General features: G+C 52.2%; 1 protein-coding gene and 1 long non-coding RNA gene across 3 annotated transcripts; one reads left to right on the forward strand and one right to left on the reverse strand.

Annotated features, from left to right (window-relative positions):
* Positions 1-1,344: 1,344 nt before the first annotated feature.
* LOC102250675 lies at positions 1,345-5,513 on the reverse strand. Its single transcript, XR_313184.2, has 3 exons — positions 5,343-5,513; positions 3,670-3,853; positions 1,345-2,591 (listed from the first exon to the last, which is right to left on the reverse strand). It is a non-coding gene; the product is annotated as an uncharacterized LOC102250675 (long non-coding RNA).
* Positions 5,514-6,071: 558 nt separating this feature from the next.
* On the forward strand, positions 6,072-9,858 carry FBXL12 (F-box and leucine-rich repeat protein 12). 2 transcript variants are annotated; one of them, XM_005859192.2, is made up of 3 exons: positions 6,073-6,389; positions 6,481-6,553; positions 8,505-9,858. In XM_005859192.2, the coding sequence occupies exons 1-3, from the start codon at positions 6,286-6,288 to the stop codon at positions 9,324-9,326; spliced, it is 999 nt and encodes a 332-aa protein (XP_005859254.1). In that variant the 5' UTR covers positions 6,073-6,285; the 3' UTR covers positions 9,327-9,858. The 2 variants fall into 2 exon arrangements, with proteins under 2 accessions (XP_014389454.1, XP_005859254.1); XM_014533968.1 differs by lacking the exon at positions 6,481-6,553 and having other exon boundaries at positions 6,072-6,389.
* Positions 9,859-12,311: the final 2,453 nt, after the last annotated feature.

Here is a 12,311-nt window from a genome sequence, read left to right on the forward strand (position 1 = left end):
TGCAGCGCCCGCCCCTTCCTCTGGGCCTGGTAACCCCGGGGGCGGGCAGTGCGGGCCTTCGGCGCGGCTTAGGGGCTCCGGACCCGGCAGGAGGACCTTGCGGTTGGTGCGCGACCGAGTGGGGGTCCCGCCCCGTGGAGGGAGAATCAGAGGTCAGGGGCCGGGGCCCAGCTCGTTGGTCGAGGCGCCATTCGCTGTGGCGAGACACCGTCAGTTGGTGGGGACCCTAGAGGGGCCCGGGTGACAGCGGGGAGGGGTAGGTGACCTGCCGCTGCTGAGCCCGACGGAGCCTCTCGCTGCAGCTACGGGGAGCCGGGTGGGGCCCTGCAGCCATCCTGGGGCCACTGCCTTCATCCAGGGCTGGGCCTCCCCTCTGGCTATTGCTCTGCCCCTGGGGACACCTGCGTGCAGACTATCCTGGATAATAAAACCTTAATATGCAAACGAAGGACTGGTTCCTATAACGCGCACTGACCACCAGGGGGCAGACGCTCAGTGCGCGAGCTGCCTCTCAATGCGGAGCTGCTCCCTGGTGGTCAGTGCGCTCCGACAAGGGGGCGCGCTGCTCAGCCAGAAGCTGGGCAGGCGGACATCCCCCAGGGGTCCCGACTGTAAGGGGAGCAGGCTGGGCTGAGGGGGACCCCCCCCCCCCTCCAGTGCACGAATGTCCGGCATCGGGCCTCTAGTAGTCAATAAAGAGGCAACCGCCTGATCCTGGCCTGGGTGCCACCACTCATTAGAATGGACTTTGAGCGCTAACCGGCCACATCAGCAAAGAAGCTGGAAACAGCACATGCAAAATCTTCCAGGCCTTTGTCTTAAAGAAAGGTCGCTCCCGCTCTGAGATCTTAAACTTGCCCTGTAGCCCCTGTACTGCAGGGCCGATGAGACAGGGGGCACCCCTCCCTAAATTCTGTGGATGAAAAAAGTAATCTCGCAGGGTGCTCTGATCATAAATTCCAAACTGGGCGGTCATGGTGGGTAGTCTCGTCCCAGGCATATGATGTTTTTGTAAAATTAAATTTGCTTTAAGCAAGCGCTGTCCATTGTTTCTGTGCACCTAGATTATCACCTTTGTAATAAGCTTCGCCCCCAGCGAGAGAGCACGTAATCTTGTTAACTGTCAGGTAGTCCAATCCCCGCCTTGCTTTCTCTCATCTGCATGTAGGTTCCCTCCTTAATTTCAAATGCATAAAAGCTGCAAAACTGTTATTCTCTGGAGCGTTTCAGATCTTGCCTCCCAGCACAGATCATCAGTTTGGCTCAGATAAACTCTTAGAAAAATTCTCTACAGGTTTGGATGTTTCTTACATTGACACCACCAGGAGGCATTGCTGAGGCTAATTTTCTTTGTTGGATTTTTGGTATTTTCCCAGATTATCTACAATGAACATATGTTACTTTTGTAATTAGGGGTGGGGGCGTAAATGTTTTTTAAAAAAGTTCTAATTTCTCAATGTGTGATCAAAGATAGCTCGAGCACAGGATCATGATGCTGAGTTATGGGCTGGGGGAGAATTAAAAGGGGAGGAAAAGAAAGTCTGGGATTGCTGGGGGCTGGACTCCATGGGGAGTGGTGAGGATCCTGGGGTGGGGGGTGCGGGCTGCGGGCTGCCAGCTCCAGGTGGGCTAATGGGAAGTCCCAGGCCTAGGCTGCCAGGGCTACAGACACTTCGCTGAACCCAGGTGAGAGGGGGAGGAGCCTCAGGACACAGGACACCACACCTTCGTGACCATCCCACACTCTGGAAATTATAACTGGGGCTTCCCATGAAGGGGCTCAGTGACTGCCCACTGCAGGGCCAGGGCAGCCCCAGCCCCCTGTCTGGGAGGCAGTAGGATCTGCAGCCAGATTTGCTCCTTCCAGGGGAGGTAGGTGCCTTCCAGGAAGGAGCAAGCTGGGCAGCCCCCCTCTGCTCCCTTGTTTCCCGGGTTTCCGACCCACAGGAAGGGGCTTGGATGGGGGGATCCTCTCCTTTCACTCTGCAGGCAGGGCAGCAGATGGTTCTTAGGAACCTCCTGTAACTGCGAGAGCAGGGACACCTGGGTTCTGCTGAACTTCAAGGCCACCCCCCACCCAGGGCTCACCCCGGGGGAATAATCTTAGGGGTGGAGGGAGTCGCTCAGGGGGTCCCTTTCCCCGACATCTCAGTGTGTCAGCAGGCCTTGGGGATACAGCAGTGACCAAGGTTGTCCTGCCACCTCAGAGTTCAGTCCGATAGGGGAAGAGGACAGGTGAAAAGACAAATGAAGAGGTCCTGGCAACGCATTGACAGGTGCGGTGAGGGGGCGCCCAGGAGGCATCCCCCCTGCATGGTGGTGTGGGTTTTCCAGGGGAGATGGAGGCCGTGGAACATTGTGAGAGAGGCCCACGTCCTGGCATCAGGAAGATCTGGGCTGCAGTCCTGCCGAGTGACTTGACCTCTGCGCAATCCTTTTGACCTTTTTTTTTCAATCTTTAATTTCTTTATTGATTAAGGTATTACATATGTGTCCTCATCCCCCCATTAACCCCCAACAATCCTTTTGATCTTTTCTCGCAGTCACAAGATGGCTGCCAGAGCGGGAAGCATTGTTTTCCGTGCTCTTGTCTGAGGAAAAATATCAAAGGGTTTGATTTATTAATAAACATTTGGAATTTATGTTTTTTAAAGGTAATACTGGCACCTGGTAAAAATTCAAGTATAAAAGTATATATACAGCACATAAAGTCTGCTTACCCGTTCCCCAGCCCCTCCCCAGGAACAATTATCCTTAAAAGTTTCCATTTTCTAAAGATAATCTCTGCATCTTCAAATGTGTTAACATGTTTCAAAAGAGACAGGGACCCTTTGAGTTATGTCAAAGGGCAGAAACTAATGACTTAGGTATTTTTTTTAATTGATTTCAGAGAGGAAGGGAGAGGGAGAGAGATAGAAACATCAATGATGAGGAAGAATCATTGATCGGCTGCACCTGCACACCCCCTACGGGGGATGGAGCCCGCAATCTGGGCATGTGCCCTTGACTGGAATAGAACCTGGGACCCTTCACTCTGCAGGCCGACGCTCTGTCCACGGGGCCAAACCAGCTAGGGCTAATGATTTAGTTTTTAAAAAAATATTTTTTATTGATTTTTAGAGAGAGAGAGGAAGGGAGAGGGAGAAAGAAACATCCATGCGAGAGCAGGGCATCTATTGGCTGCCTCCTGCACGCCCCTACCAGGGATCGAGCCTGAAATCCAAGCAGGTGCCCTGACAGAGAATTGAACTAGCAGCCTTTTGGTGCTCAGGACAATGCCCAACCAATTGAGTTTTTCTACAGGCCTTTATGTACAATTACTTGTGTATCTGTTTTATTGGAATTAGAGATATCTCCAGGCATCAAAGTGACTCCTGGTTATTTTTCTTATACAAATAAAAACATAGGATATATATATGTATATGTGTATGTGTGTACGTCGGAGCCACACAGGGCGGGGGTTGGGGGCAGCAGTCAGCACGTTAACGGCCCCCCACACCCCAAGACCTCAGCTTGAAACTTAGGCTCACTTCCCACCCCCTCTGACCCGAGTCCTCCGAGGCCCCAAGTTCCGCGTCCCGGGACCGCGGAGCCCAGGCGGTTCTCTACACTTTTTTAAAAAGCAAACAATATCCTATAGGTTGTTCCAAGCAGCACAGAAAGACCCACCTCACTCTTTTTGACAATTTGAGATCCTTGCAGTAGTAGTTTTGGGTCCAACAGAGGCTGCCATCAGATATTGCCAAACTGTCTTCAAAGAGTTTGCGTCAATTATGCCCGCCTGCACTGGTGGAGAGGGTCTGTCGCCTCACACCAAGGCCAGTGTGGGTATTTTCTGGCTTCATCTCTTAATCTAATATGTGAAAATCATAGTGTTTTACTTCTTATTTATGGATAAGTGCGAGCATACAGATGTATTTTTTAGCTTTATTGAGATATAATTGACACACGAAATTTAATGTATACATCTTAATAAGTTTTGCATTTCTTTTGAAAACAGTTTTCAACTGCTCCAATTCCTGCTTTAGTGTGTATGTATTAAAAACATGTTTATTGCCATTGTAGGCTCTTGAGGGTGTGATTTAGCAAAATCTATTCAAAACTAAACTTTATTTGACCTTTAAGCCATCAAAGTGACTCTTGGTTATTTACCTTTAACAAAAACATAGGAGGTGTATATATGCATATAATACACACACACACACACACACACCCTGTGGGGGAGGAAGAAATTTTCCTCTACCTTCAAGGTTCTTTCAGCTGGTTTAATAATGGGCATCAGACAGATTAATAGGAGAAAATAACCAAATGTCTTTTGAGTTTGGTCCAGGTTCCCGCCCCACCGGACTATTGCCACTATTTCCACTTTCTATCATTTGCATACATAAGTACCTGCATACACGAGATCCCAAATGCATGAGATTCAGAGACAAAGGAAAAATGAGCATAGATAGTCCAAGCTAGGGATGAGGTAAGGTGCCTTAGGGGCTTCAAGGTCTTTGCAGGATGATGGAAGAGCAGATGCTTAACAAATAGAAGTTTGCCCTGTCCTACAAGCAGGCGAAGTTACCTCAATTTCTTATTAAGCACAAGCCCCCTAATTCAAGTCATAGGAAGTCAAGGGAGGAACAGAAGTTTCTCGTGGGCTGGAGGCTCAAGTTGCCTTTAGCTCAAAACAATCTCCATATCTCAGAGGCACATCTTGGGGTGACTCGTTCTGAACCCCTACAATGCATACAGGTTCATATAAATGTATGAACATACGTACACATATATAAAAGAATGCTTAACTCTAATAATTGTGGTAAATCTGGAAGCAACCTGAACACTCATCAGTATGAAAATGTTTCAATAAATTTTACTTTCCTTATGAATTGCTGTTTTAAAAATGAGTGATATTTGATGGGATTGTCAACTCAGCCTCTGTGAGAACAATTTGTCACTATCAATCGAAACGAAATTTCAACACGCCCTTTATTTTTTTTTATAAGAGAGCTCTTTATTTTTCTGTTAATTCTCACCCCGAGGACATTTTAAATTGATTTTTAGAGAGAGTGAAAGGGAGGGAGAGAGACACAGAGAGAAACATAGATGCGCATTGGTTACCTCCCGCGACGGGGTCTGCAATCGAACACGGAATTGACTGGCTACGTGCCCACGGGCCCACGCTCTATCCACCGTGCAAACCGGCTAGGACTTCACTCGCCCCTTAACAAGTTATTCCACTTCAACAAATGTATCCTCGTGCATATGCATCAAAAAGCATTGCTAAGTATTAAAAAGCGGAAGCCCCGCGCTCCGCCAGGTCCTCTGCCCCCAGGCCCACTCCCAGGGGTCCTCACCGCCGCAGCTCCGGCCGCCCAGCTGGACCTTGTTTCCCAGGCCCGCCTTCCAAGACTCGCGATCTGCTCTTTGGCCTCAGCCAGCCTTTCGGTCCAGGCCCCGGCCTAACCCCGGCTTCGGCCTCGTCACCGCCCCGGCTCCGCTCCCGGGCCCTCGTCACAGCTCACCGCCCTAACCACGCCTTCCGGATTGGTCCCCGCCCCCGACCATTGTCACCGCCCTAACCACGCCTTCCGGATTGGTCCCCGCCCCCGACCATTGTCACCGCCCTAACCACGCCTTCCGGATTGGTCCCCGCCCCCGACCATTGTCACCGCCCTAACCACGCCTTCCGGATTGGTCCCCGCCCCCGACCATTGTCACCGCCCTAACCACGCCTTCCGGATTGGTCCCCGCCCCCGACCATTGTCACCGCCCTAACCACGCCTTCCGGATTGGTCCCCGCCCCCGACCATTGTCACCGCCCTAACCACGCCTTCCGGATTGGTCCCCGCCCCCGACCATTGTCACCGCCCTAACCACGCCTTCCGGATTGGTCCCCGCCCCCGACCATTGTCACCGCCCTAACCACGCCTTCCGGATTGGTCCCCGCCCCCGACCATTGTCACCGCCCTAACCACGCCTTCCGGATTGGTCCCCGCCCCCGACCATTGTCACCGCCCTAACCACGCCTTCCGGATTGGTCCCCGCCCCCGACTATCGTCACCGCCCTAACCACGCCCCCTGCGTCATCGCGACCCAGCCCGGCCGTCCAGCTTAGTTCTGGTTTGAAATTGAAGGCTCTTTGGCTGCCGGGGGACTCCCCCGCGTTCGCTCAGAAGGAAAGCTAACACTCTCCACCGGCTACCGGAGCCTTGGCTACCTCCCAGCTGGCACCCCACTCCCCCGCCTCCGGGGGCGCCCCCGGGGCGAGTCCCGGAGTTCCCTTACCCCGAAGGGGAAATGCGAGTCGGCGGGGTCATGGCCACCCTTTCGGACCTGCCGGACTCGGTCATATTGGAGATCTTCTCTTACCTCCCGGTGCGGGACCGGATTCGCCTCTCCAGGTGCGGCCTCGCCCCGCGGTGGGGCCGGGGCGGGACGGGGGCGAAGGGCCAGGCCGGGTCGGGGTGCTCTCACGGCGGTCTCCCCCCTCAGGGTCTGTCACCGTTGGAAGAGGCTGGTGGGCGACCGGTGGCTGTGGCGACACGTCGACCTGACCGTCTGCAGGGTGAGTGCGGTAGGCCGGGTGGGCCTGGGCCGGTTCAGCCGAGGCGCCCGGGACGCACCCCACTCCTCTGCGCCCTCCGGCCTGTTCCCCCCTCTGCAAAACGTAAATAGGGGAGACGGTGCAGGGATGGGCTCAGTGTCGGAGTGTCGGTGGGCGTACGATCAATGCTGGCTGGCGATCAGATCACTTAGGATTATTATTACCGAGTCTTCACGGGGAAATCATTTTCCACAGTCAACAGAATTAACTTCCCGGGTAGTGCAACCAAACTATTTCCACTTTCTGTCATTTGCATTTTACTTTTCTTGTTTTTATTATGAACTATTTCAAATATATAGAAATGTGTAGAGGATAACATGGTTTCAGATAAATAGGTACTCACCACCTAGACTTAACCTGTTTTAGGCTTTGGCCGTATTTACTGCCGATCATGTACATGCAACATTTATTGATATGTTTACTGCACTTTTTGAAACCCTCCTCGGAGGTAACCACTATTCTAAAATGGAATCGTAGCCTTCCTTTGGCGTTTTTATTCATTTCCTATGTGTGTGCCCATTAGCAACATATGGTATTGTTAATGTGTTTCTAAAGTTTAGATAATGCTATTGCTACTCTTTAGATAATTAAATGCTATTTTACTTATATCCACCCACAATTAGCTTTATTCACACACTACTTTTTAAAGATTGATTTGAGAGAGAGAGAGAGAGAGAGAGAGAGAGACATCTATATAATAAAAGCCCAGCGACCAGAATGGCAGAATGAGGGGTGGCTATGACACGCACTGCAGCAGCCAACCAGCCTGATCCGGCCCCTATCGGTTTGTTTTCTACTAAGTCTAACTTCCTAGGATAAATTTTTGACAGCTTTTGCTATTATCAGGCTATGGCATCTTGTTTTGTTTTTTAAAAACCTAGATCTAATGTACCCTGGGCAGTTTGAGCCTTTTTCAGTTTTATTTTACACTAAAGGCCTGGTGCACGAAATTCGTGCCTTGGGAAGGGGGTCTCTCAGCCCAGCCTGTGCCCTCTCACAGTCCGGAGCCCCGCAATTGATCGTCCCAAAGAGGTAGGTGCCCACCTGGCCAGGGCTCCGGGATGGATCACCCCTGCAGAGGGAGGCCCCGCCCACCCACTGCAGCCCGTTGGTTGGTGGCCTCAGCCTCCCTCTTTGGGGTGATCATGGGGCCCCCGATTGATTGATTGGAAGGTCATCTGGATTGTTGTTCCGCTGCTCAGCTGTTTGGTCAATTTGCATGTTACACTTTTATTATTATAGATTGCTTACTTCTTTCCATGGTCATTAAAAAAGGGATAAAAATCTGGGGCAGTGGTTCTCAACCTTCCTAATGCTGCGACCCTTTAATACAGTTCCTCATGTTGTGGTGACCCCCAACCATAAAATTATTTTCGTTGCTAGTTCATAACTGTAATTTTGCTACTTTTATGAATCGTAATGTAAATATCTGATATGCAGGATGTATTTTCATTGTTACAAATTGAAAATAATTAAAGCATAGTGATTAGTCACAAAAACAATATGTAATTATATATGTGTTTTCCAATGGTCTTAGGCGACCCCTGTGAAAGGGTCGTTCGACCCCCAAAGGGGTCGGGAGCCACAGGTTGAGAACCGCTGATCTGGGGCTTGCTTTGCTGTTTTACTTGCTCCAGAACCTAATGAGAATCCACTCTGTTGCTAAAGACAGATCTGTTATGATCTTCTCTTTCCTTCACTGCTTTTGTTCAATTCTCGGAGTCAAAGTGGTGGGGTTAAACTGTTTTGTTCCCCCTGGAGGGGTGTCTGGTCGGGTGAGGCTGGTGGTGGAAGGACAATTCTAGGGGAGCAGGAGAACCCCAGCTGGGGCTTGTCTGACTCCAGGCAGGTGGGGACCTTGAAAGATCCCCCATATCTCTCACCTCCTCATCCCTATCTTTGGCTCTTACAGATGCGGCCTAAAGTCATGTGGCACCTCCTTCGCCGGTACATGGCATCCAGACTCCATTCCCTGCGGCTGTGTGGCTACCTGTCCGCAGGCTCCCAGGCTCCCCAGTTGTCCCCAGCCCTGATGAGGGCCCTGGGCCAGAAGTGCCCCAACCTCCAGCGTCTCTGCCTGCACGGGGCTGACCTGAGCGTGGTGCCCGTCACCAGCCTGCCTTGCACCCTGAGGACCCTGGAGCTGCACAGCTGTGAGATTCCCATGGCCTGGCTCCTCAGGGGGCGGGACCCCCCTGTGCTGCCCCTGCTCGAGTGCCTTGTGCTGGACCGCGTCCCTGCCTTTCGGGACGAGCACCTGCGGGGCCTGACGTGCTTCCGCGCCCTGCGCTCACTGGTGCTGGGTGGCGCCTACCGGGTGACTGAGGCCGGGCTGGAGGCAAGCCTGCAGGAGCTGAGCTACTTACGGAGGCTGGAGGTGCTGGGTTGTGCCCTCTCGGCCGACAGCACCCTCCTGGCCATCAGCCGCCACCTCCGGGATGTGCGGAAGGTCCGGCTCACGGTCACGGGCCTCTCAGCCGCCGGCCTGTCTGTGCTGGAGGGAATGCCGGCGCTGGAGAGCCTGTGCCTGCAGGCCCCACACGTCGCCCTGGAAATGCTCTCCCCGGCTGAAATACTCTCCTCCTGCCGCACCATGCCCAGGCTTAGGGTCCTTGAGCTGCAGGGGCTAGGGTGGGAGGGTCAGGAGGCGGAGAGGATCCTGTGTCAGGGCCTGCCCCGCTGTCTGGTCATCCTCAGGGCCGGCCCCAAAGAGCCTACGGACTGGTGGGTATGACTGCCACCTGGCTGAGACCCGTCTCAGTTTTCATTAGTGAGCAAGCACCTTGCAGAGGGCAGGTAATTAGGCTACATGGCCCGAAGGCCAAAGGTAGAGAGAAGTGAGGCCTTGCACTGCCAGACAACTGGAATTGTTTGTCAGTGTGTGGCTTCTGACATCAGCCAGTCTGGTCCCCACATCTGGAAATGGGAAGACCATCGTTACCTCATGCGTACGCTGCAAAGCCTTACACTTTACTGAGCCCCAGAGGTCTTCAGTGTAGGGGCATTCTCAGGGCGGTCCTCAGAAACAGGATGGGTGCACAGGAGTGTGGTTAGGAGCCAGGGCCCCTTAGGAAGCCTGGAAGGACGGTCTGCATGTGCACCCCACACCACTGATTATACCCACATGCACGGAGAAGACACGGGAAGTGCAGGCGTGACTCGTCTTTTGTGATCAAAATGTTAATGAAGGTTCTAAACTGTATTTTTTTGTATTTTCAAGTTTTTCGTAATCTATATTTTGCTATTAAAGAAAATCACTTGCCCTAGCTGGTTTGGCTCAGTGGCTAGAGCGTTGGCCTGCGGACAAAGGGTCCCGGATTCGATCCAGGCCAAGCACCCCGATTACAGGCTCCTCCGCCCCCCGCCTCTTACCCCCCCTCCAGGCCCTGGTCAGAGTGTGTGCAGGAGGCAACCAATCAATGTGCTTCTCTCACATTGATATTTCTCTCTGTCTTTCCCTCTCTCTTCCATTCTTTCTGAAAATCAATGGTAAAATATCCTTGGGTGAGGATTAAAAAACCCCCCAAAACAAAATAAAGAAAAATACTCATTTTCCCTTATCCCCAAAACAGTCAGTTTATTCAACACACATTTCTGCCTCTGCGATTGTGCAGGCATTGTCCTAGGTGCTAGGTCACAGCACTGAACCAGACGGATAAGACCTGAGGGGACAGGGTGGTAAACAGGTGAGCACATGCACAGTTTCAGAAACCCAGACTATACACCAGGGTGATATGAAGGAGGCGTATGTTTCGTAGAGCGGGCCTCTGAGCCAAGACCTGAGAGGAGGAGGAACCAGCCCTGGGAAGCACTGAAGAAGATGAAAAAGGCAAAGATGCTGAGCTGGGGGTGAACCTGGCATTTTCCAGGAACTGGAGGAAGGTCCGAGTGGTTGGGGGAACAAGGGGCGAGCAATAGGCTGTGAAGGGGTGAGGTAGATGGGGCCTCACAGATGGCTTAGGTTTTAGGGGCTCCTTTTCCTGCCTTTTGAGTCTGAACCACTTGAAAGGCGCAGGTGGCAGACTGAGGGTGATCATGGGCACCAACCACAAGATGAGCGTTACTTCTGATCTGTGCTGGGTAGGAGGGCTTTATGGGCTCACCAGCTGCCCCCTCAGCGGCGCGCCTGCTCTGTGGTGGGCAGAGCCAGGAGAGAGAAAAGAGGGCTCACCTGGGCACCCTTGATATTTTATGCCAAGCGCACCCATCAGAGAAGACCTGGATGTTTCTCCCGTGGTTTTCCCACTGGAGCGTGGAGTGGAAATTCCTTCCCCATCCGGCCGCATGAGGACTGGGGTGTGAGTTCTCCCCGGTGTGGCCACGGTCAGGGTCTACGGGTCCCACACGGACAAACCTGGCAGTTCCAGCTCAGCACCTGGGGGTCTGGGCTGATCCAGGCTGGGCGCCGGGGACGAGAAGTGTCAGGCAGGGAAATGAGGTCTGTCTGGAGATCTGGGGTTGATTGTGCGGAGTATGACGGAAGGGTCAACACCCTCTTGGGCTGGGCCCTGCTGGTCTTGGGAGTGGGCTGCAGATGAAAAAGCTTCCTTTCATGCTGCCTTTCCAGTAGAAATGGAGAAGCAAATATGAAGTTAGAGGCAGTGGTACACATGTAAACATTTTTTTAAAATTTAAATTATTGTTGAAAGTATTACATATGTCTCCTTCCGTCCTATTGACCTCTCCCCGCCCGCTCCCCCTAGCACAGGCCCTGACCCCACTACTGTCTGGGTCCATTGGTTATGCTTCTATGCATGCATACAAGTCCTATGGTTGATCTCTTACCCCGCCCCTCCCCTGCCTTCCCTCTGGGATTTGACGGTCTGTTCAATGCTTCTATGTCTCTGGATCTATTTTTGTTCGGTTATGTTGTTCATCACATGTAAATGTTTAACAGACAGTGTTAGCAGGTGGTGGTGGGAAGTCCTGATTTGTAACATTTGTAGAGTGTGTAGACTTCTGTGATACAAATACTGCCATCATGGCTGGTTTCAAGCTACCAACAGTTTAACAACCGATTCACAAAATTCCTGAAAGTTTAGAAGTTGGTTCTGGGCTGCCATGAGCACGGCCCTGGTGAGAGGTCCGACTTCTAGAGGACTCACTCACTTCCCTGGGGTGGTGGGGTTATGGGACATCAGACAGAGCTCCTCCCCTCTTTGGATTCCCCCTCTCCTAACCATTGCCTTCTCCCAAATAAGGGTCTGCAGACTTAAGAATACCCTCCACTTAAAAATACGCCCAAGCCCTAGCCAGTTTGGCCCAGTGGATAGAGTGTTGGCCTGCGGAACAAAGGGTTCCGGGTTTGATTCTGATCAAGGCACTTACCTTGGTTGCAGGCTCCTCCCTGGCCTAGGCCCTGGTCAGGGCTTATGCAGGAGGCAACCAATCAGTGTGTTTCTCTCACATTGATGGTTCTCTCTGACTTTTCCTTTCTTCCACTTTCGCTAAAAATCAATGGAAAAATATCCTCAGATGAGGATTAACCAATAAAAATCCTATATAATAAAAGGCTAATATGCAAATAGACCGAATGGCAGAACAACCGAACTGGTCGCTATGATGTGCGCTGACCACCAGGGGGCATGCATGGAACATGGTGGGTATCAGGCGTGGCGGGATGGTGGAGCAGGAGAGCGGGGGTGCCAGACCAAGGTGGGGCGCCGGTCGCTGTCATCGGGATGAGCCTCTGGTGGTTACTGAAAATTCTTTGCTCCCA

The sequence above is a fragment of the Myotis brandtii genome, unplaced genomic scaffold (genome assembly GCF_000412655.1).
Source record: "Myotis brandtii unplaced genomic scaffold, ASM41265v1 scaffold1234, whole genome shotgun sequence".
Classification (NCBI taxonomy): domain Eukaryota; kingdom Metazoa; phylum Chordata; class Mammalia; order Chiroptera; family Vespertilionidae; genus Myotis; species Myotis brandtii.

Excerpts from the sequence above, each read along its gene's own strand:
- FBXL12 (XM_005859192.2), top strand. The coding sequence starts at position 6,286 with ATGCGAGTCGGCGGGGTCATGGCCACCCTTTCGGACCTGCCGGACTCG. Across the intron at positions 6,390-6,480 it reads GACCGGATTCGCCTCTCCAG|GGTCTGTCACCGTTGGAAGA; the intron begins GTGCGGCCTCGC and ends CTCCCCCCTCAG. Across the intron at positions 6,554-8,504 it reads TCGACCTGACCGTCTGCAGG|ATGCGGCCTAAAGTCATGTG; the intron begins GTGAGTGCGGTA and ends TGGCTCTTACAG.